General features: G+C 43.4%; 1 protein-coding gene across 1 annotated transcript in view; it reads right to left on the bottom strand.

Moving 5' to 3' along the window:
• Positions 1 to 4,220: 4,220 nt before the first annotated feature.
• The window catches only part of LOC122924328 (serine/threonine-protein kinase Nek8-like), a 126,398-nt gene continuing 109,323 nt past the window's right edge, over positions 4,221 to 21,295 (bottom strand). The window contains exons 11-15 of the mRNA XM_044275307.1: positions 15,868 to 16,018; positions 15,116 to 15,279; positions 14,719 to 14,877; positions 6,078 to 6,236; positions 4,221 to 4,589 (exon numbers count right to left, since the gene is read on the bottom strand). Coding sequence (XP_044131242.1) covers positions 4,564 to 4,589; positions 6,078 to 6,236; positions 14,719 to 14,877; positions 15,116 to 15,279; positions 15,868 to 16,018 — 659 coding nt within the window. The 3' untranslated portion in view covers positions 4,221 to 4,563. The remainder of the gene's footprint in view (positions 4,590 to 6,077; positions 6,237 to 14,718; positions 14,878 to 15,115; positions 15,280 to 15,867; positions 16,019 to 21,295) is intronic.

Consider the following 21,295-nt stretch of genomic DNA (forward strand, 5'->3'; position numbering starts at 1 on the left):
AAATCTGAGTGATTTTTTATATATTTTTTTAAACCACAGACAGCAGGACTTTTCTTCCCTGTTGCGCTTTTTGGTATTAGGTAAAGTATCGCAGCATTTCTAAGCGTACTTGTGTAAATGTATCATTGTTATAGCTTCCCCCCCTACTTTTGTCCTGGCCCCCAGTGTGCCCCCCCAAAATTTGAAAGCTAGAGACGCCACTGATCTCAGGTGGCACGGGACCTAACGCTAACCTACCTGTGCCGTATGGGCAGTACCAGGGGCCAGTGGGCGAATTACAGGAGGGTAAGGTCCGACTCATAGCAAACAGCTCCCCGTTACCTCCAGTGTGAAACCACACATACAATGGGAGGAGGGAGGAGGCTGTGAGTCCCACCCAAGGCTGACTGATATGATGCAGGCCTCACGGGGTTGAGCATTTCCTGCTTTTTGAGACCACGTTATAATGTGCAGTGAGCCAACAATTCTCTAATAAATGCTGGATTCAATATGAACATGGGCCAGAAACATGGAACCTTGTGAGATCTCAGCTGTGATGTGAACAGATTTTACACTCAACATTATGAACACACGACTCATTTTCTGCAGTTCACTGCTTTTCCACTTGTTCTATTCTTATGGAATGGTTTCGGGAAGCAAATGAGCAACATCCCAGGAGGCTAAGCAAGAGGAAGGTCAACTGAGGCAGCAAATAATCACCAACCAACCATGATTATGCATATGAATATTTATTTTCTTCATAGAATAAATACCAGTATTTACATACAATAAAAGGGCAAGATACAAGTTGATAAATATTACAAAGAAATGGAAATGTATTGCGGAAAATGAATTTATATCACTTCATAAAAATGACCTTCCCTTGTTAATATTCTTTAATCTGTGTGATGAAGGTTACATAAAAAAAACATGATGTAGCATCTCTTAGGCCCTGTTTGCGTCATGTCTGGCCTACACTAAGCATATCTGCTGGAAAAAGCCCATGACGTAATTGTGTCTATAGGGTTCATTACCCAATGGAGATACCATGTGCTAGTATGCCACAAAAAAAGTGAAGGGGGGTATATGGAATAGTGTAGTGGACTATGCTATTCCATGCAACAATTTTTTTTTTTTAAAGAGAAAACACTTACCAGTCCTCATCCCTGGCTGCTTTTACTGGATCTTAAGTGGCTTGGAGGAGTGATGGCTGCGGCCAAACACTGGCCTCAGAGGTCACATATGCCAGAACGGCATGTCACTGCTAGTGACGTGTAGTCATGTGCTATTTTAGCACGTGACTGGACACAGGACCATGCCACTTAAGGTCTGACCTAATGTGGCAGAGAACGGGTCCGTGGTAGACAGGTGTTTTTTTATTTTTTTATTGGAGACACAGGTTGCAACAAGGATTTGGTTGGTCTGCTCTTAGGCCAGAGAAACCCCTTAACAGTGGGAACTGATTAGCGATATATTCCACTTTCTGACTATAAAGTGGAATATATCACAGACCACCATAGAAGGTGTATGTAGGCACCTTTCCTCAGCATAAATGTCAAATGGAGGCCATTGACATGGCCTTACTTGCCTCCCATTACAGTGTATGGCAGGGTTCCAGCACAGATTATTACAAAAAGGTTGTGCAATCACCTAATAAACCATGTGGTAAAATAGCGGTAAGCCATTCAATTGAAAGCTACTAGTCCAAACCCCCAAACATTTTTAAGGTATTGAGGTAGATAAGCAGCTATCAGCACCATTTATCTTGGAGGCAACAACAGAATTTGCCGGGTTTACACTTACTGATTGTTAGACAGATCATCGAGAACAAACATTTGTACAAACGTTCGTTCCAGGTAATCTGCCGGTGTAAAGGTACCGCCAATCACCCGAAACGCTCGTTCATTGGGTGAAACAGCCGGTCATGAGAAAACCTCAAAAATCGTGCTCTGTGAACAATGATATTGTATGGTGATGTAATTGCAGTGCTTCACCTCCACTGAGGAGCAGGCGTTTATCTGGAAGTAAGTCTTCCTTCCCAATAATCGGCTGCTCCATCGGGCGTATAAAAATAATCCCTTAGAATCTTTGTTTCCCCATAGACAGTAGATTTTAGGCAAACGCTAAACAGTTCTGATCTGACCTTGACCCAAAACATGAGTGACATGAGTGTTCAAGCAAGTTAGCAATGCCTAAGAACTTAAAAGGGTCTCACTTCAGCAAATAGCAAGTTATTACAAGGCACTTACTAATGTATTGTGATTGTCCATATTGCCTCCTTTGCTGGCTTGTTTCATTTTTCCATCACATTATACACTGCTTGTATCCAGGGGTCTCGACCACCTTGTAATCCAGCAGCAGTGGTTGTGCGTGCAGCCTCCCTCCCAAATAATTATTTCAAACATTAAAAGTCAATTTACTAAAAATTGCACCAGTTAAAAGGGTGTGTCCAGACTTCTGCCTCAACCTGTATGTCTGTATTAGGTCTTAATAAGCCCTATAGCTGGCGGTGGATCGCTGGAGTTATGAAGAGGCACCGGCCTCTACATAACTTCAGCGTATCCACCACCGATTCTAAATGTAAGACATCTTTCCTTGCTGGCTTACATTTAGACCATTTTCTACACCTAAAACAGTTGTAGAAAATGATGAATAAAATGGGCCTACCAGCCCGGCCCCTTCCCACACCACGCCCACTTTTTTAGACCTGGCGTGAGAGGGAAATAAGTTACAGATTCTGCCGCACCATGGTGTGTGACAGAGTCTGCGCCAGATATACACCACAAAAGTATATATATATCAGGTCCATAACTATAACTGCTTTAACGGCAGACTGACGGCTTTAATTTGAGGGTATTTACATCCAAATCAGGTGAACGGTGTAGGAATTACAACAGTTTGCATATGTGCCATCATTTGGCTGAAAAAACAGAACAAACCCATCAGAGAGATGGCAAAAACATTAGGCGTGGCCAAAACAACTGTTTGGAACATTCTTAAAAAGAAGGAACGCACCGGTGAGCTCAGCAACACCAAAAGACCCGGAAGACCACGGAAAACAACAGTGGTGGATGACCGAAGAATAATTTCCCTGGTGAAGAAAACACCCTTCACAATAGTTGGCCAGATCAAGAACACTCTCCAGGAGGTAGGTGTATGTGTGTCAAAGTCAACAATCAAGAGAAGACTTCACCAGAGTGAATACAGAGGGTTCACCACAAGATGCAAACCATTGGTGAGCCTCAAAAACAAGAATGCCAGATTAGAGTTTGCCAAACGACATATAAAAAAGCCTTCACAGTTCTGGAACAACATCCTATGGACAGATTAGACCAAGATCAACTTGTACTAGAGTGATGGGAAGAGAAGAGTATGGAGAAGGAAAGGAACTGCTCATGATGCTAAGCATACCACCTCATCAGTGAAGCATGGTGGTGGTAGTGTCATGGCGTGGGCATGTATGGCTGCCAATGGAACTGGTTCTCTTGTATTCATTGATGATGTGACTGCTGACAAATGCAGCAGAATGAATTCTAAAGTGTTTCAGGCAATATTATCTGCTCATATTCAGCCAAATGCTTCAGAACTCATTGGACGGCGCTTCACAGTGCAGATGGACAATGACCCAAAGCATACTGCAAAAGCAACCAAAGAGTTTTTTTAAGGGAAAGAACTGGAATGTTGTGCAATGGCCAAGTCAATCACCTGACCTGAATCCGATTGAGCATGCATTTCACTTGCTGAAGACAAAACTGAGGGTAAAATGCCCCTAGAACAAGCAGGAACTGAAGATAGTTGCAGTAGAGGCCTGGCCGAGCATCACCAGGGATGAAACCCAGCATCTGGTGATGTCTATGCGTTCCAGACTTCAGGCTGTAATTGACTGCAAAGGATTTGCAACCAAGTATTAAAAAGTGAAAGTTTTATTTATGATTATTATTCTGTCCCTTAACAAGTGGGAGGCACATATGCAAACTGTTGTAATTCCTACATCGTTCACCTGATTTGGATGTAAATACCCTCAAATTAAAGCTGACAGTCTGCAGTTCAAGCACATCTTGTTCGTTTCATTTAAAATCCATTGTGGTGTATAGAGCCAAAAATGATAGAATTGTTTCGATGTCCCAATATTTATGGACCTGACTGTATATATACATACTGCGCCTAATTGGTGAATAAAGCATGTCACTTTACTGGAAGTGCCTCGGTATCCCCTTTTTTTTTGCTATATATACACACTGTATTTAAATATATATATAAAAATATATATATACATATATATATATATGTGTGAGTGTATGTGTATACATATATATGTACTGCCTTCCCATGTTTGTGTTGTAAAAATTGGTAAAAGAGCAATCAAGCTCATAAGCAGCGGTTATTTTATAGAGATCCACAGAAATGTCTGTACCTTACGCTAGCTTATTGTCCCTACCATAGGGTTCGGCTGAATCCTGTAGTAACAAGCTGCTTACTGTGTACACCCTGAATATATCGTCAGGAAGAGAATATAAAGTACAACAGGCAGGATGCTTATTGCGGTGGTCCACCCGGACTCATGGCTCTTTTGACGTTCTTCTCTCACACAGAAACATCTTCAATGCCGGCTAGAAGTGGAATAGAAACAAGCGGTTACTTGGTTAGTAACTTGGAGGAGGCATTTCCCACTGTGACTTCAGTAATGGATACGGATATCTCTAACAAGTAGACTGAAAGGTTGATCATCCCTTGTATCGACTCTGTGTCTCTGGGACTGAAAAACCAGCACGGATTCTTTTTTAAAACAGATTATTTAAAGTCTCAGCTTCAAAGCAGAGCAAAAGGAGGACATGACTCATATGTGTGTACATACTGTATATATATCCCCACAGGGGGTGAAAAAATGTCATTTCTGACATCTCATCAATGGGGTTGGCTTATCAAAACAATCTCTTACTCGGGCATATGGAGGTCATAGAAGGGGATTCCCCACTTAGGACCACCCTCTATATGCTTTAGGGGAGAAATGCTAAACAAGAGTTTTTACAATGGGACCCTATGGGTGACTTCTGACACTTTATACCCTTTTGGACCATTCTCTGTATACATCAGGAAATCCAAGACTAAGTGCAGAGTCTTGGTCCAGAAAGCTTGCTAAAGCAGCATGCACTATACAGCAATAATACTGCTGTGCCAGATTAGCAGAAAATATATTGATAATCTGGCAGGTTGAAGGTAAATCTGTTGCAGGATGGAGGCAAATCAGTGGAAAAATAGAGATAGTAGAATGCTGGGTCTGCAAGGGATGAGAATAGCAGCACATTGACCTAAAAAAATACTTTGAGGATCATCTATCTTGTAGGTTGTCTAATTTGACACCCTGGACCTGCCAGATTATCAGAAAACAGTTGGAAAATACTCCTATCGTCTACGTGCATACCACAAGTAAGGAGCCATATTGCAGTTTTAGGACATTTTACAGTCACAGAGATGGCAGGGATTTCATGAGAAACCATGGTTTAGACAGGACTGCTCTGGATCTCCTTAAAGAGACCAGTCCTGTATGGAGACTTATTGGCAATGCTCTATGGGAAACAAATATGCAAAGAGGTGTCGCCCAAGAAACAGAACCATTTCACCAGCGCCACCTATGAATCATTATTCAACAAGCTTATAGACCTGTCAATAAATTTTGATGAAAAACAGAAGGTCTTGTGTTAGGGGGGGCAATGAGAACACAACCCTGTTGCTTAGTTCCTTGTGTGGAGAGCCGGGTCCAGGTCTCTTACAGACTTTAAAATAGCCAAAGGTGTACGCTTCCACCAGGGCTGAGAGCTCAAATATCTGAAATGTCAGTGTAAAAGCCCCCCATTCTTCACATAGTTTTTGACATCCTCTCTTGGGCTTCTGCCAGCAGTTCTACTCACTGTCGGCTTGTTACAGAGAGAATGGCACTGGATTATAATTACAGGATTTCAGGAGGAAGCCATGTATAATAGTTTCCAGGGCTTATTGCAATGTTCGTCACTGACGGGAAGCTTGGCATTGCGGAGATGTCCCTGCAGGACCTAGCTCGTGCATACTGATATGAGCTTAAGCACTTGTGGCATACTTACGCTTCACGGCTAAAAGAGTGTTGCCATGGCAACAGGCCACCGATGTCACAGTATAAGGGTGGCTTTCTTCAAGTTGTACCATTTTGGGGACCCCAATTCCCTCATCTCTGCGTCCTAATCGTCCTCTGGCTCCTTTTCCCCAGGTCAAGACTTGGCCATCTGTAAAGTAAACATCTGTTTTAGTTTTTAAGGGATTACGGTCCAGCCAGGCAATGTACACCGACTCTGCAACCTCTGTCCCCATGGCTAGGAGTGTACAGGACACCATAATACATGTATTTTATTTCTTCCAAGGACGGTCCGCATCAGTCTCACAGCTGAAAACGACTTATTGCATAAGTATTCAGTATTCTGTCGTAGACGTTAGGAGGACATTATCGGTATTCACATCGGTGGTCCATGGCGGACACAGAGGGACACAATGAACAAACGTTTTGGGTTCTCTAATGGTTTGGATACTTATGAAATCACATAAAAGCTGAGGATACCCCTAAAAGGCCTGCAACAGCAGGACAGGTATCCTCAAAGGGCTATTCCCATCTGGAAATTTCTGACAGGATATGCCATAAATGTTTGGTAATTTCAGGTCACACCTCACGAGGCGCTGTTGCATGGAGAGGAGGCTGGCTATTTTCAGAAGTCCCATAGAGGTGAATGGAGAGAGCAGCGAATATATGGTCACCTCTCCATTTCCGACAGTAAATGCCGGGGCCCCGTTCTTGGCATATCCTGTGTCTATGGCATACGTGTCCAGATGGGAATACCCCTTTAAAATGAGTGCCTTATCGATCCTGAACTACTGAGCACTATTGTATCTAACAGCCATCTATAAAGCTACTGTGCTACATAGACATACTCATGGATCACTTGACATCCTCTCCAGAAGCACAGACTAAAGCACTTTCCTTCAGAAAGGAAATATCCACCTTTCAAGGACTTAGCTCCTTAGGGTCATGCATGGAATTTAATTGTGCCTGCTAGTTTACTACTGATAGGGCGTCATAGAAATATCATAGATTAAAGGAGTGCTCCTGGCTCTCATATATTGATAATCTATCCACAGGACAGGTCATCAATATAAAAAGCCTGGAGAACCCCTTCAAAGGGGTTTATCCCTTATATTTTTGTCTACTAATTCATATCTGTGCTTTTCAGATTGTAGTTTTTTTTTTAATTCTATTTCCTGAACATGATTATGAAGGCAGCCATCTTTAGGTTTACAACAGCCAAATGGATCACAGGAACCTACAGGCTGGAGATTCACTTCTACGTACCAGTGTAGTGGTCATGGTCTGTGATGTGTTGAGGTCACTGTGTAGAGAGGCGGAGGAGGCGAGCTGCGACATGATCTGTTGTAAATGATCTGGTGCAGTGTTATCTGCGAGAGCTTTTATTTTAATCCTGTCTGTGATGATAATGAGATGCTTGCTGAAAACTCATCCCTACAGAACCTACTCTAACGATCAAAGGCCATAGCGAAACTTGCAAGAATTCAGATTTTTATTTTATTTTACTCTAGATACAAACATGGAAAATTTTACAAAACACATTTTCTTAAAAATATATTTTATTTAATAGGTCATTTTCTGTTTACACATTTTCCTTAAAGGGAGTCTGTCACCACATTTGACCATATTAGACAGATCCTATAGCGTTATATGTGCCACCCAGAAGTTAAAAACGGTACCTTTGTTGCATATAACCGAGTCTTCTTTCTGCCAAAAATGAACTTTGAAGATTGTGTAAACGAGCCCTCTCAAGTGCCCAGGGCGGTGTCTCAATCTTCCGAGCCCAAGACCGGACCTCCCTAACGGCTCATAACCCTGCCCTCCTTGTGCCTGTGCCCGCCCGTTTACTCCCCTCCCCTCGCCTTTTCCATTGCGGCTGCGCGGACAAATTCGTAGCCGGCGCATGCGCAGTAGGTATTGCGATGCCCTGCCAGGACCGGGCATCGCATTGCGCATGCGCCAGCTACGAGACTCGTAGCTGGCGCATGCGCAATGCGATGCCCGGTCCTGGCAGGGCATCGCAATACCTACTGCGCATGCGCCGGCTACGAATTTGTCCGCGCAGCCGCAATGGAAAAGGCGAGGGGAGGGGAGTAAACGGGCGGGCACAGGCACAAGGAGGGCAGGGTTATGAGCCGTTAGGGAGGTCCGGTCTTGGGCTCGGAAGATTGAGACACCGCCCTGGGCACTTGAGAGGGCTCGTTTACACAATCTTCAAAGTTCATTTTTGGCAGAAAGAAGACTCGGTTATATGCAACAAAGGTACCGTTTTTAACTGCTGGGTGGCACATATAACGCTATAGGATCTGTCTAATATGGTCAAATGTGGTGACAGACTCCCTTTAAAGTCAGGAATTGCAAGTCATACTTTAAATAAGAGACATGTCTATGTTTTATTGGTACATCTGCATAGTCCTCATGGAACTGGCAATCTCTGAATAGTACAGTTCTCAGCCCTAAGTGCTTTACGGTTGCATTCTCTGATTCCAGTGACAAAAAGATTCAATTTAGTACAAGGTTGACTCTACCCTGATATGGTATATTAGTTAAAGGATTTTCCCATATATATATATTTATATTAATTTACTCTGTTAGATCATGCAAGACATACAATTGTTCAATTGGAATCATTTGTATGTCTAGATATTGCTGTTCCATACTTGTAATGGTGCCCCCTGGTGTTCTTATGCTTTTGTCTCATAACGACCACTTAAGGAGTCCAGTGCCGATGGTCACACATGCTCAGTGTATCAATCACACCACGCAGATCTTCTTGTACATGACCAGAATGATTCCTGCTCTTGTTTAGGCCAGGAAGTGATAGTCTGCACATTATGCTTGCCATATACAGTATATTAGATGAATGTCAACCAAATCTAACGATTCCTGGGCGGCACTCTGCTCTCAGGGAGTCTCTCTTTAAAATCCTTACACCCTAATAGGATTTAAGGAGAACTGTTTATCATCAATGTGCATATTTAATCTCCAGCAAGTACAAATCCGTTGACTAGCCAGTGGAGGGAGGAGATGAGAAGTTAAAAAAGCAGACTATATATTAAGCGATTAAAATAACTATGGTAATGGTTAATGAACCTGGCAGATCTGCGACTATTCCTATGAAATAATATGATAATGATATTGGCCCTGTGGGTTCAGCTCAGTGTTATAATACATGTGCGCAGCTTCTAATATTAGGTTCATGCTACTTCTTCCAGATTGCTTAGATCTCATTATAGCAGCAACCTATTCAGGAATTTCTTCAGATTCATCCATAGAGTCATGGAGGAACCTTTTCCTTGTGCTATGAGAACAAACTGCAAATAATCCAAAACGCTGTTTCTAGTTTCTCTTCCTCTGCATCCACACAATTAGATTAAATAGCAAAAAAATATAAAAAATCCAATGCTGCTGGATTTTATTTTTATTATGATGTCATGGTCGCAGCAATTTGCGAGTTAAGCTGCAACCCAATTCAGTTCAACGGCTGCCCCGCAACACAGTGATCCTTGGTCATGCGCTGGTGCAGCGTTGGCAGGCGCAATGCAGTGATGTCATCATGTTTGCTGCGCCGAGCCACAGAGCACAGTGTGGGTCACTGCACAGCGAATGCCAGTACTGACCCACCGATGTGGGGCATCATCCCATAGTGGGCACAAGGGAGCATCACTCTGCAGTCATTGGGGAGGGGACACACTTAAAGACGGGATCCCTGTGAGGGAGCACTTGAGAGCATCATTCTGTGACAGGAGCACTCAAGGGACATCAAGGAGCCACTTAAGGGGACAGCAGTGTGGGAGCACTTAAGAGTGCATCACTGTGATGGTGCCAGTTAAGAGGGCACCACTCTGTGAGGGGGAGCACCTGAGGAGGCATCACTGTATGAAGGGGGCATCACTATGTGTGGGGGACACATAAGGCAACATCATAATGTGTGGCGGGTACTTATAGGACATTACTTTGTGTGGGGGCCTTTTAGGAAGCATTATTCAGTTTAGGTGCACTTAAGGGAGCATCATACTGCATGGGGGGGCACTAAGGGGGCATCATACTGTAAAGGAAAGCGCTAAGGAGGCATTATACTCTGTCGGGGCTCTAAAGTCGTATCATATTGTTTGAGAGGCACTAAGGGACATCATTACTGTCTAGGGGGGTACTTAGGGGCATCATTATTGTGATGTGGCACTAAGGGGACATTCTTGTTGTGTTGGAGCCCTAAGGGGAATGGGTGGGATTAGAAAAAAATAAACTTGCAACACTGCGTTGAACACCACTGGAATATGCCAGGTCCTTCAGGAGTGAGAGATGTTATTTGTAGACATTCTTCACTCTGGACAATAGATGAGGGTCCTTTGAGTAAGACCCTCATCTAGTAAAGGGGTATTTCCATCTTAGAAAGTTACGGCATATGACCAGAACCCCTGCAGATCCTCAAAACTAAGGACCAAGTCCGCTTTGACACTTCTAAACAGCAGCAAACCCCGGCCACAAAGTGATAGTACAGGGATGCTCAACCTGCGGCCCTCCACCTGTTGTAAAACTACAACTCCCACCATGCCCTGCTGAAGGCTGAGAGCTGTAGGCTGTTCAGGCATGCTGGGAGTTGTAGTTTTGCAACAGCTGGAGGGCCACAGGTTGAGCATGCCTGTGATAGTATATTGCACACTCTACCGTGATTTCCTGATGGAAGGATAGTCAACAAGCAGGTAGGGAGATATGTTATTCTGGTGTGCAGAACTTCCCACATTGAGTAATACGAGTATGTTGGTACACAGTGGTGCACGTCATTCGCTACACACCACATGAAATGTCAATTCTAAATGCCTGTGTTTGAAGTGGAATAATTATGTTTATTTACTCAGGTGAGTAACAGAATGGAAAAGCTCTGACTACATAATAACATTTCCACAGGATTTCATGTCATGTGATTTACAATCTTTTACAATCTCTGTATTCCAGCTTTTATTAAATTTATGATCCAGATTAATAGAATCTAGAACAGTAATGGCTAACCTCCGGCACTCCAGCTGTGGTGAAACTACGACTCCCAGCATGCTCCATTCATTTCTGTGGAGTTCTGAGAACAGTTAAGCAAGTGTACATCTTGGGAGTCGTAGTTTTACCACAGCTGGAGTGCTGGAGGACAGCCATCACAGATCTAGAAGATTTAGATACAGCTCTAATATCAGTAGCTTGATGTTGGTGGAGTGTCAGGACATTGATTTTCGGTTGACCTGTTAGTTCCCATCACAAGATCCTTGCTGTTTTCCCATCAAAATCTGTTCATACAATGCTGTGTGGCTGCAGACTTAACAAAAATGTTGTTTGTGTAGCCCTGTCAGTCTAAACATTAAGAGATGAGATGTAATTCGTGGGGAAACCTGGCAAGTAAAGGGCGCTTTACACGGACCGAGAATCCGCCAGATAAGCGCTAACTAGCGTTCATAGGAATGCTCGTTAGCAATTACTAGAGGTGTAAAGGTGCTGGCGATTACCTGATGGACGAGCAAAACTCTCGTTCATCGGGTAATTGGATCATTGTGCAGACACCTAAATTGTCGTTTGCCGGCAGCACGCATCATGCTGCTGGAAAACAACAAGTCTGTATGGGGACGAGCGATGGTATTAGCGATCGCTTCTCCTCATTCTGTGGAGGAGAGTGCTGCATGTAAGAGGAGAGTGCTGCATGTAAATACAGCCATCTCCTTCACTGACGATAAGACGATTTCCATGAAGGAACGCTTCTTTTTCAACAATTGCCTGCAAAATTGTCCCGTGTAAAGGAACCTTAAGGCCCCTTTCACACGGGCGAGTTTTCCGTGTGGGTGCGATGCGTGCGGTGAACGCACTGCACCCGCACTGAATCCTGACCCATTCATTTCTATGGGGCTGTGCACACGAGCGGTGATTTTCACGCATCACTTGTGCGTTGCGTGAAAATCGCAGCATGCTCCTCTTTGTGCGTTTTTCACGTAACGCAGGCCCTATAGAAATGAATGGGGTTGCGTGAAAATCGCATGCATCCGCAAGAAAGTGCGGATGCGGTGCGATCTTCACACATGGGTTCTAGGTGACAGTCTATTCACTGTATTATTTTCCCTTATAACATGGTTATAAGGGAAAATAATAGCATTCTGAATACAGAATGCTTAGTATAATAGTGCTGGAAGGGTTAAAAATAATAAAAAAGTTAACTCACCTTCTCCTCTTGTTCGCGTAGATCCCGGTCTGTTCTTTAGCTGTGGGCTAAAGGACCTGTGGTGATGTCAGATCACATGCTCCATCACCATGGTGATGGACCATGTGATTGGAGCATGTGATCTGACATCACCTCAGGTCATTCAGCCCACAGCTAAAGAACAGACCGGGATCTACACGAACAAGAGGAGAAGGTGAGTTAACTTTTTTATTATTTTTAACCCTTCCAGCACTATTATACTAAGCATTCTGTATTCAGAATGCTATTATTTTCCCTTATAACCATGTTATAAGGGAAAATAATACAATCTTCAGAACATCAATCCCAAGCCCGAACTTCTGTGAAGAAGTTCAGGTTTGGGTACCAAACATGCGCGATTTTTCTCACGCGAGTGCAAAACGCATGACAATGTTTTGCACTTGCGCGGAAAAATCGCGCATTTTCCCGCAACGCACCCGGCTCTTATCCGGGCAAAAAACATGACGCCCGTGTGAAAGAGGCCTTAGGCCTCTTTCACACGGAGGTCAGTTTTTTTGCCTGGATAAGAGGTGGGTGCGTTGCGGGAAAATGCGCGATTTTTCCGCGCAAGTGCAAAACATTGTAATGAGTTTTGCACTCGCGTGAGAAAAATCGCACATGTTTGGTACCCAAACCCGAACGTCTTCACAGAAGTTCGGGCTGAAGAAGTTCGGGCTTGGGATTGATGTTCTGAAGATTGTATTATTTTCCCTTATAACATGGTTATAAGGGAAAATAATAGCATTCTGAATACAGAATGCATAGTATAATAGTGCTGGAGGGGTTAAAAAAAAAAAAAAAAAAAAAAAATAAGTTAACTCACCTTATCCTCTTGATCGCGTAGTTCCCGGTCTCTTCTTTACTAGCTGTGGGCTAAATGACCTGTGGTGACGTCAGATCACATGCTCCAATCACATGGTCCATCACCGTGGTGATGGAGCATGTGATCTGACGTCATCAAAGGTCCTTTACCTGTATTTAATGCTCACCACAGGTCCTGCTCAACAAAGGATACAGAAGGAGATGCCGGGCTTCGCGATCAAGTGGACTAAGGTGAGTTAAATTATTTTTTATTTATTTTTAACCCCTCCAGTGCTATTGTACTATGCATTCTGTATTCAGAATGCTATTATTTTCCCTTATAACCATGTTATAAGGGAAAATAATAATGATCAGGTCTCCATCCCGATCGTTTCCTAGCAACCGTGCGTGAAAATCGCACCGCATCCGCACTTGCTTACGGATGCTATGCGATTTTAACGCACCCCATTCACTTCTATGGGGCCTGCGTCGCGTGAAAATCGCACAATATAGAGCATGCTGCGATTTTCACTCAACGCACAAGTGATGCGTGAAAATCACCGCTCATGTGCACAGCCCCATAGAAATGAATGGGTCAGGATTCAGTGCGGGTGCAATACGTTCACCGCACCCGCACGGAAAACTCGCCCATGTGAAAGGGGCCTAAGGGTTCAATTTCCCTACAGCGCCACCAGAGAGGAAATGAAGCATTACACAGTGTCCATTCAATTCATGGGCTCTCTGTGTAGTGCAGGACAGGACAGGTCCTCCAGAGAGAGAGAAATGCTCTTTGTAACCGCTCTTCACTCTGGCCAAGAGATGAAGATGCTGAACAGAGGACCCTCAACTTTTTTAACTCAGAGTTCTATATAAGGGTGTATGGAAACTACTATTCTAAAGTGGACAACCCGTTTAAGTCCAACTGTGAGGTCAAACCTGGAACCCATCTCAACTGGTAATGGTATTATAAAGTAAATAATGTACTGAAAATGAAAGACCTCACAACTGCTATAAGTCATGCCACATAGAGAACCCTTTAGAAGGTGCAATGTAACATGGAGATGATCTCCTCACTCTCATACTGTGGTTGTGCTATCTCTTGTGATACCATATTGTGTACTCTGCTTGAGGGTGGAGCATGACAATGTATAAGAGCTGTGGAGATGGACATCACCGACAGCGATCCTGGCCCACCAATAAAAGTAACTGGAAAAATGAGTGGAGGTTAGGCATGGACATTGTTTCATTAGATTTTCTGACAATAAACATTTATGGTCTGACCAATGTCCATGACTAGCTATTCTCCACTGAACTGTCGGGGCCTACAGAAACAACCATGTATGGTTTTTCTGTATCTCTCACAACTTGTTTGTAGGAAAGGCAGGTGGGTGGCTGGTCAGCAAATCTTATTAGACATTTATGGCATATTAAACTGATATGTAATAAATATTAACTGACGGAAAACACAATTAAGATAGGAGACTATAAGAAATTACTTTTAAAGCAAGTGTAGACTCTTCACATGTGTGGTTCCCTAAAAAAACAAGGCAATTGATACTTGAATATGACTGCTGTAAACTTAATGACCAGAGCATACTGCATGAACTGATGGGCTCACCTGTACAAACTGCTACAGTGAAGGCATCACCACATGCCACCATTGTGACCTTCAATCCCTGTGGTGCACTCACAAGACAGGGCACTCTGCTATGTCTGTAGGTGCTAGTGCCTAGTTGTCCGTGTTGATTGCTACCAAAGGTATAACACTGACCCAAGGCTGAAAGACAGAAAAAAAAGCAGTAAAGCAGCGGGATGTTCACAAAGCCCCCATTCATCTCATATGTCTGTGTGCTTGCACGTACAATAGTAAGTCAACACTAATGTTAGCTTTAGAAAGTCACACTGAAGAAACTTTCCTTGCCATTCACAAAAGGCGAGTGTTGGTCATTTGAGTGAATACAAACACTAAATCCCATTGCAAACATGGTTCACTCTCACTTTTCCTACACACTCACCAGTTACTACCGCAGAGTGGGAAGTGCTCACATCAGCATACAGGATGGCTTCTTGGTTCAGAGGTGCCGACTGTACAGGAGTGAAGATGAAGGCCTCTTCCACTTGATCCTCTGGAGGGGGCTCATTAACAGACGAGATCTGATCTAAGCCCAGCTTGTTAAATCTGCCGAAAAGCAAGCATTTTACGGTATATCAACATTTCATTACAACCCATCGGTTGCAGTGTCCAACTTATTGGCTCCCTGTCCCTATCTATCTGCCAACCTCTGTCTGGCAGAATGTCTCCTCTAACCATGGCTGGGGGTGAGGACTGATTACTTGGCACGCACATACATCTACTGTACATCTGAAGGGCCAACATATATGTAATCCTGATTGTTTCATGTGCCTTATCCAATATATACTGGGTGAAACTTGGTTTGCTGAACAATTTGTTGGTTCATGTATAATTTCTGACATTGTTACTCCTGACCTTGATGTCTCCTGCCTGATACCCATCACTGAACACCATATGTGAAGGAACGCTATCCACTTGAACCTTTTTCTTCGTCCATCTGCCTGATCTATGATATTCTAGCCAGTCCACAAGGTTTCTATTGAAGACTATTCTGCAAAATGCAATCTGGTGATCCTTTGCAGTCCGGTCCATACCTTGTTAGAGCAATAACATGAACAGCCAGATACTCATGGCAATGATAGGAAGGGTCAGATGACAGAAACCACATCTATTACTGATCTATGGCCAACTAACCTGTTACTGCCACAGGCCAGGATCTGGTTGCCCACTGTTAGAACCATGGAACTGTCAATGCCACACATTACTTTCTGTGGTTCATACTCCTGTGGGATTGCTACCTTCTGAGGAGAATTGTGAGATTCCTGGTTCCCAAGGCCAAGACGTCCTGTGGTAGGGAGAAAAACATGTATCAAATCCCTCTTTTATTGCAATTATTTGTTATCTTTACATATTTCCGAGCGCTCTATGCAAAACGTACCAACATCTGTCCCTGTCCCTAGTTTGGTTCGTAGTCAGATTTCCCTCTGACACACGCTGGAGTCAATTTCCAAGAAAACCTAACTTACTACCTTTGGATGTCTAGAACAAAAAGATCTGGTTGTATTCTGCCAATTATACAAAGCACCAAGTACTGTTTTCAATCATCACTTTTATGTTTAGAGGCGATCGAATAACTTCCAGGTAATCAGACGGCTGAAATACTAAAAGCTACTTAAAGGATTTGAGGAGCTGATCTTGTGGGACACAGGGAGTTATCCTCTTGAATGGCCAAGTAAGCGAAGGACTGAGAAAATATTCTTAAATTGGGAGGTCAGCGTAGCAAAGAAAGGAGGATCTGAGATCTGATGTCAGGGGCAGATTAACAGGTAACAATCAGAAGGAAAATGTTATGAAAACATTACACCCAATTGATGACATAATGGAATTCTGTGTGCTGCCTGTGTGAAATGCCAGCTGTATGTACATGGTGCATTGTGGTACCTGAAATCCTACAGAACAGATGCCATGATGTCAAGTCACTTTATTTCCTTTCTCCTACAAACAGGAATCAGCTTTAGACCACCAATGACAACAGGTGTCAAATCAAAAGCCTATGCCCACACATAGCATCGCGGATCCACCACAGAATCAAAGTCAAAATCTAAATAGATGAAACGCAGACTTAGTTGCAGATTTCACCCCAGACATGACAAAGGCTGAAAACCGTGCAAAAAATCTGTGGAAAGTATTGCCCTGCCCTGAATTTAAATCTGCACCACATGCAAACTTCCAAGTGGATTTCAACCTGTAGCATGTGGATGAGATTCCATAAAATCTCAACCAATTTTCTGCTACTGTAACAAATTGCGGATTTCCTGCCTGCAAATTTGGACATAAAATCTGCAGCGTATCTATAAAGTTTGAACATACTGTAGGAAGGCGCAAGTAACCGTCGTTGACGGAAGGTATGTGTCACCGAGGTTCCTGGCCTCGGTGGAGTAAGAGCCAGTTTTCATGTGTCAGCAGCAGTTGCTGTTTGACACCTTGCTATTTAGTATAGCTGTAATAACTGATCCGGGACGGCTCTTACTGGGAGTAGTCAAAGTGATGGGTGGGTGACTACTCCCCACGTTCCAGGCCGGGCCTTGACTGGCCTATATAAAAAAAAACAGCCAGCAGTGTCAGCTGGTGGTAATTACCTCTCTCTCTGACAGAGGAGCTCTGGCAATCACCGGTGTGGGATCTGTGCTAGGCTGGAGGCCTGAGTTTTGGGAGGTCTGCTTTGTCCTGAGCAATGCCGATCGGGTGTGAACTAACACCTAGGATAACACGTGACTCTTTTGCTGTATGAACTGTCTAGGTGTGAACGAACACCAAAACTGCAAATGGACTGTCATACTGTTTTTTTGCCATAAGTGTGAATAAAACCCGTATCCCCGGAAGAAGCCAGGTCACTGGCGAAACGGCGTTGGGGTTGTTCTTTCACCAAGCCTTATTGTCCTCACATTTGCCTCCATTGTAGGTTGTTTGGGGTTTTGTTATTTTGAGGCGTCTTGGTGTTTTTCCATCTCTCATACTTTTTCCCTGGTCTCTGGTGTGCTGACCTCCCGGCCCCTCCTTGGGTCCTGTTCCTTATCTGTGTGTCCCACCTTTGTGCTGCCTTTTATCATTATGTATGTATGTATTGTATATCAATAATAAAGCTTTTTGATTTTCATAATTGTGAGAGTCACGTTCGGTTTTTTGGCGACACTGAAGTTTTTGAGTTACAAACTGGTCTTTGCCTCTATACTGTGTCCGCTTGTCCTGTCTACCAGAGCGAATCCCCACAATACCCAAATAGGTTGAGAGGCAAGCTTAGATAAATTGGGTTTCTTTGAATACAAAACCAAATCTGACCATACACAGAGCACATAGGATACACATGCATACAGTGGACATATAGGATACACGGGCATACATAGGACATATAGGATACACAGGCAGACATAGGACATATAGATACACAGGCATACATAGGACATACAGTCAGGTCCATAAATATTGGGACATCGACACAATTCTAAATTTTTTGGCTCTATACACCACCACAATGGATTTGAAATAAAACGAACAAGATGTGCTTTAACTGCAGACTGTAAGCTTTAATTTGAGGGTATTTACATCCAAATCAGGTGAACAGTGTAGGAATTACAACAGTTTGCATATGTGCCTCCCACTTGTTAAGGGACCAAAAGTAATGGGACAATTGGCTTCTCAGCTGTTCCATGGCCAGGTGTGTGTTATTATTTCATTATCCCAATTACAATGAGCAGATAAAAAGTCCAGAGTTCATTTCAAGTGTGCTTTTTGCATTTGGAATCCGTTGCTGTCAACTCTCAAGATGAGATCCAAAGAGCTGTCCACTATCAGTGAAGCAAGCCATCATTAGGCTGAAAAAAACAAAACAAACCCATCAGAGAGATAGCAAAAACATTAGGCGTGGCTAAAACAACTGTTTGGAACATTATTAAAAAGAAGGAACGCATCGGTGAACTCAGCCACACCAAAAGACCCGGAAGACCACAGAAAACAACTGTGGTGGATGACCGAAGAATTCTTTCCCTGGTGAAGAAAACACCATTCACAGCAGTTGGCCAGATCAAGAACACTCTCCAGGAGGTAGGTGTATGTGTGTCAAAGTCAACAATCAAGAGAAGACTTCACCAGAGTGAATACAGAGGGTTCACCACAAGATGTAAACCATTCGTGAGCCTCAAAAACAGGAAGGCCAGATTAGAGTTTGCCAAACGACATCTAAAAAAGCCTTCACAGGCTGGAACAACATCCTATGGACAACTGAGACCAAGATCAACTTGTACCAGAGTGATGGGAAGAGAAGCATGCCACCTCATCAGTGAAGCATGGTGGTGGTAGTTTCATGGCGTGGGCATGTATGGCTGCCAACAGAACTGGTTCTCTTGTATTTATTGATGATGTGACTGCTGACAAAAGCAGCAGGATGAATTCTGAAGTGTTTCAAGCAATATTATCTGCTCATGTTCAGCCAAATGCTTCAGAACTCATTGGACGGAGCTTCACAGTGCAGATGGACAATGACCCAAAGCATACTGCAAAAGCAACCAAAGAGATTTTTAAGGGAAAGAAGTGGAATGTTATGCAATGGCCAAGTCAATCACCTGACCTGAATTCGATTGAGCATGCATTTCACTTGCTGAAGACAAAACTGAAGAGAAAATGCCCCAAGAACAAGCAGGAACAAGTAGAGGCCTGGCAGAGCATCACCAGGGATGAAACCCAGCATCTGGTGATGTCTATGCGTTCCAGACTTCAGGCCGTAATTGACTGCAAAGGATTTGCAAGCAAGTATTAAAAAGTGAAAGTTTGAGTTATGATTATTATGATGTCCCATTACTTTTGGTCCCTTAACAAGTGGAAGGCACATATGCAAACTGTTGTAATTCCTACACCGTTCACCTCATTTGGATGTAAATACCCTCAAATTAAAGCTGACAGTCTGCAGTTAAAGCACATTGTTTGTTTCATTTCAAAATGTTAGAATTGTGTCGATGTCCCAATATTTATGGACCTGACTATATAGGATACGCAGACATGCATAGGACATATAGGATACATCGGACATATAGGATACACAGACATACACAGGACATATAGGATACACAGGATATATAAGATACGCAGACATACATCGGACATATCGGATACACAGGATATATAGGATACACAGGCATACATAGGATACACAGGACATATAGGATACGCAGACATACATAGTACATATACACTCACCTAAAGAATTATTAGGAACACCTGTTCTATTTCTCATTAATGCGATTATCTATACAACCAATCACATGCAGTTGCTTCAATGCATGTAGGGTTGTGGTCCTGGTCAAGACAATCTCCTGAACTCCAAACTGAATGTCTGAATGGGAAAGAAAGGTGAGTTAAGCAATTCTGAGCGTGGCATGGTTGCTGGTGCCAGACGGGCCAGTCTGAGTATTTCACAATCTGCTCAGTTACTGGGATTTTCACGCACAACCATTTCTAGGGTTTACAAAGAATGGTGTGAAAAGGGAAAAACATCCAGTATGCGGCCGTCCTGTGGGCGAAAATGCCTTGTTGATGCTAGAGGTCAGAGGAGAATGGGCCGACTGATTCAAGCTGATAGAAGAGCAACGTTGACTGAAATAACCACTCGTTACAACCGAGGTATGCAGCAAAGCATTTGTGAAGCCACAACACGCACAACCTTGAGGCGGATGGGCTACAACAGCAGAAGACCCCACCGGGTACCACTCATCTCCACTACAAATAGGAAAAAGCTACAATTTGCACAAGCTCACCAAAATTGGACTGTTGAAGACTGGAAAAATGTTGCCTGTCTGATGAGTCTCGATTTCTGTTGAAACATTCAAATGGTAGAGTCCGAATTTGGCGTAAACAGAATGAGAACATGTATCCATCATGCCTTGTTACCACTGTGCAGGCTGGTGGTGGTGGTGTAATGGTGTGGGGGATGTTTTCTGGGCACACTTGAGGCCCCTTAGTGCCAATTGGCCATTGTTTAAATGCCACGGGCTACCTGAGCATTGTTTCTGACCATGTCCATCCCTTCATGACCACCATGTACCCATCCTCTGATGGCTACTTCCAGCAGGATAATGAACCATGTCACAAAGCTCGAATCATTTCAAATTGGTTTCTTGAACATGACAATGAGTTCATTGTACTAAAATGGCCCCCACAGTCACCAGATCTCAACCCAATAGAGCATCTTTGGGATGTGGTGGAACGGGAGCTTCGTGCCCTGGATGTGCATCCCTCAAATCTCCATCAACTGCAAGATGCTATCCTATCAATATGGGCCAACATTTCTAAAGAATGCTATCAGCACCTTGTTGAATCAATGCCACGTAGAATTAAGGCAGTTCTGAAGGCAAAAGGGGGTCCAACACCGTATTAGTATGGTGTTCCTAATAATTCTTTAGGTGAGTGTAGAATACACAGGACATATAGGATACACAGACATACATAGGACATATAGGATACACAGGTCATATGGGATAAACAGACATACCCCGGACATATAGGATACACAGACATACACTGGACATATATGATACAGACATACACCGGACACATAGGATAGACAGGACAT

This window comes from Bufo gargarizans, chromosome 1, assembly GCF_014858855.1.
Source record: "Bufo gargarizans isolate SCDJY-AF-19 chromosome 1, ASM1485885v1, whole genome shotgun sequence".
NCBI lineage: Eukaryota > Metazoa > Chordata > Amphibia > Anura > Bufonidae > Bufo > Bufo gargarizans.